The sequence below is a fragment of the Bison bison genome, unplaced genomic scaffold (genome assembly GCF_000754665.1).
Source record: "Bison bison bison isolate TAMUID 2011002044 unplaced genomic scaffold, Bison_UMD1.0 scf7180017864285, whole genome shotgun sequence".
Lineage (NCBI taxonomy): Eukaryota > Metazoa > Chordata > Mammalia > Artiodactyla > Bovidae > Bison > Bison bison.
The window spans coordinates 602,918-603,277 of record NW_011494857.1 but is presented as its reverse complement, the minus strand read 5'-3'; the positions used below and the strand labels follow the sequence as shown (position 1 = coordinate 603,277).

The 360-nt window shown below is 64.4% G+C and overlaps 2 protein-coding genes across 3 annotated transcripts in view; one reads left to right on the top strand and one right to left on the bottom strand.

The window, feature by feature from the left end:
* LOC104995617 (galactoside 2-alpha-L-fucosyltransferase 2-like) overlaps nt 1-360 on the bottom strand; it is a 15,691-nt gene that overhangs the window by 12,913 nt on the left and 2,418 nt on the right. The window lies entirely within an intron of this gene.
* The window catches only part of NTN5 (netrin 5), a 6,130-nt gene continuing 6,012 nt past the window's right edge, over nt 243-360 (top strand). The window contains 1 exon segment of the mRNA XM_010849701.1: nt 243-303. Within this exon segment, the coding sequence (XP_010848003.1) occupies nt 243-303 (61 nt within the window).

The window sequence follows — 360 nt, the reverse complement described above, 5'->3', positions numbered from 1 at the left end:
TCTATAGTTCCCACAGTGGGTATGGACCAGGGGCCGGACATCTGGGCTCCCCAGTGGCAGGGGCTGGCTTCTCGATCCCCCAGGAACATCGGGGGACTCAACCCGTTTGCCTGGCATACTAAGGCCATAAAGCAGGGCCCCTTGAACCACCCAGGCGAGAGAGGAGAGGTGGGAGATGGAGTGAGCGCCTTATAAGGCAGGTGCCAGGGGACCAGGGCAAATGCCCCGCGCCAGAGCTCAAAATGGCGCCAGGCTCCTCCTCAGGAGGGGTGGAGGCCATGGCAGTCATCTGGGGCGGGGGAGGTGGGGACCCTGGGGGCGGTGAAATCAGGCTCGGGAGGGATGTGACCCCACCGCACC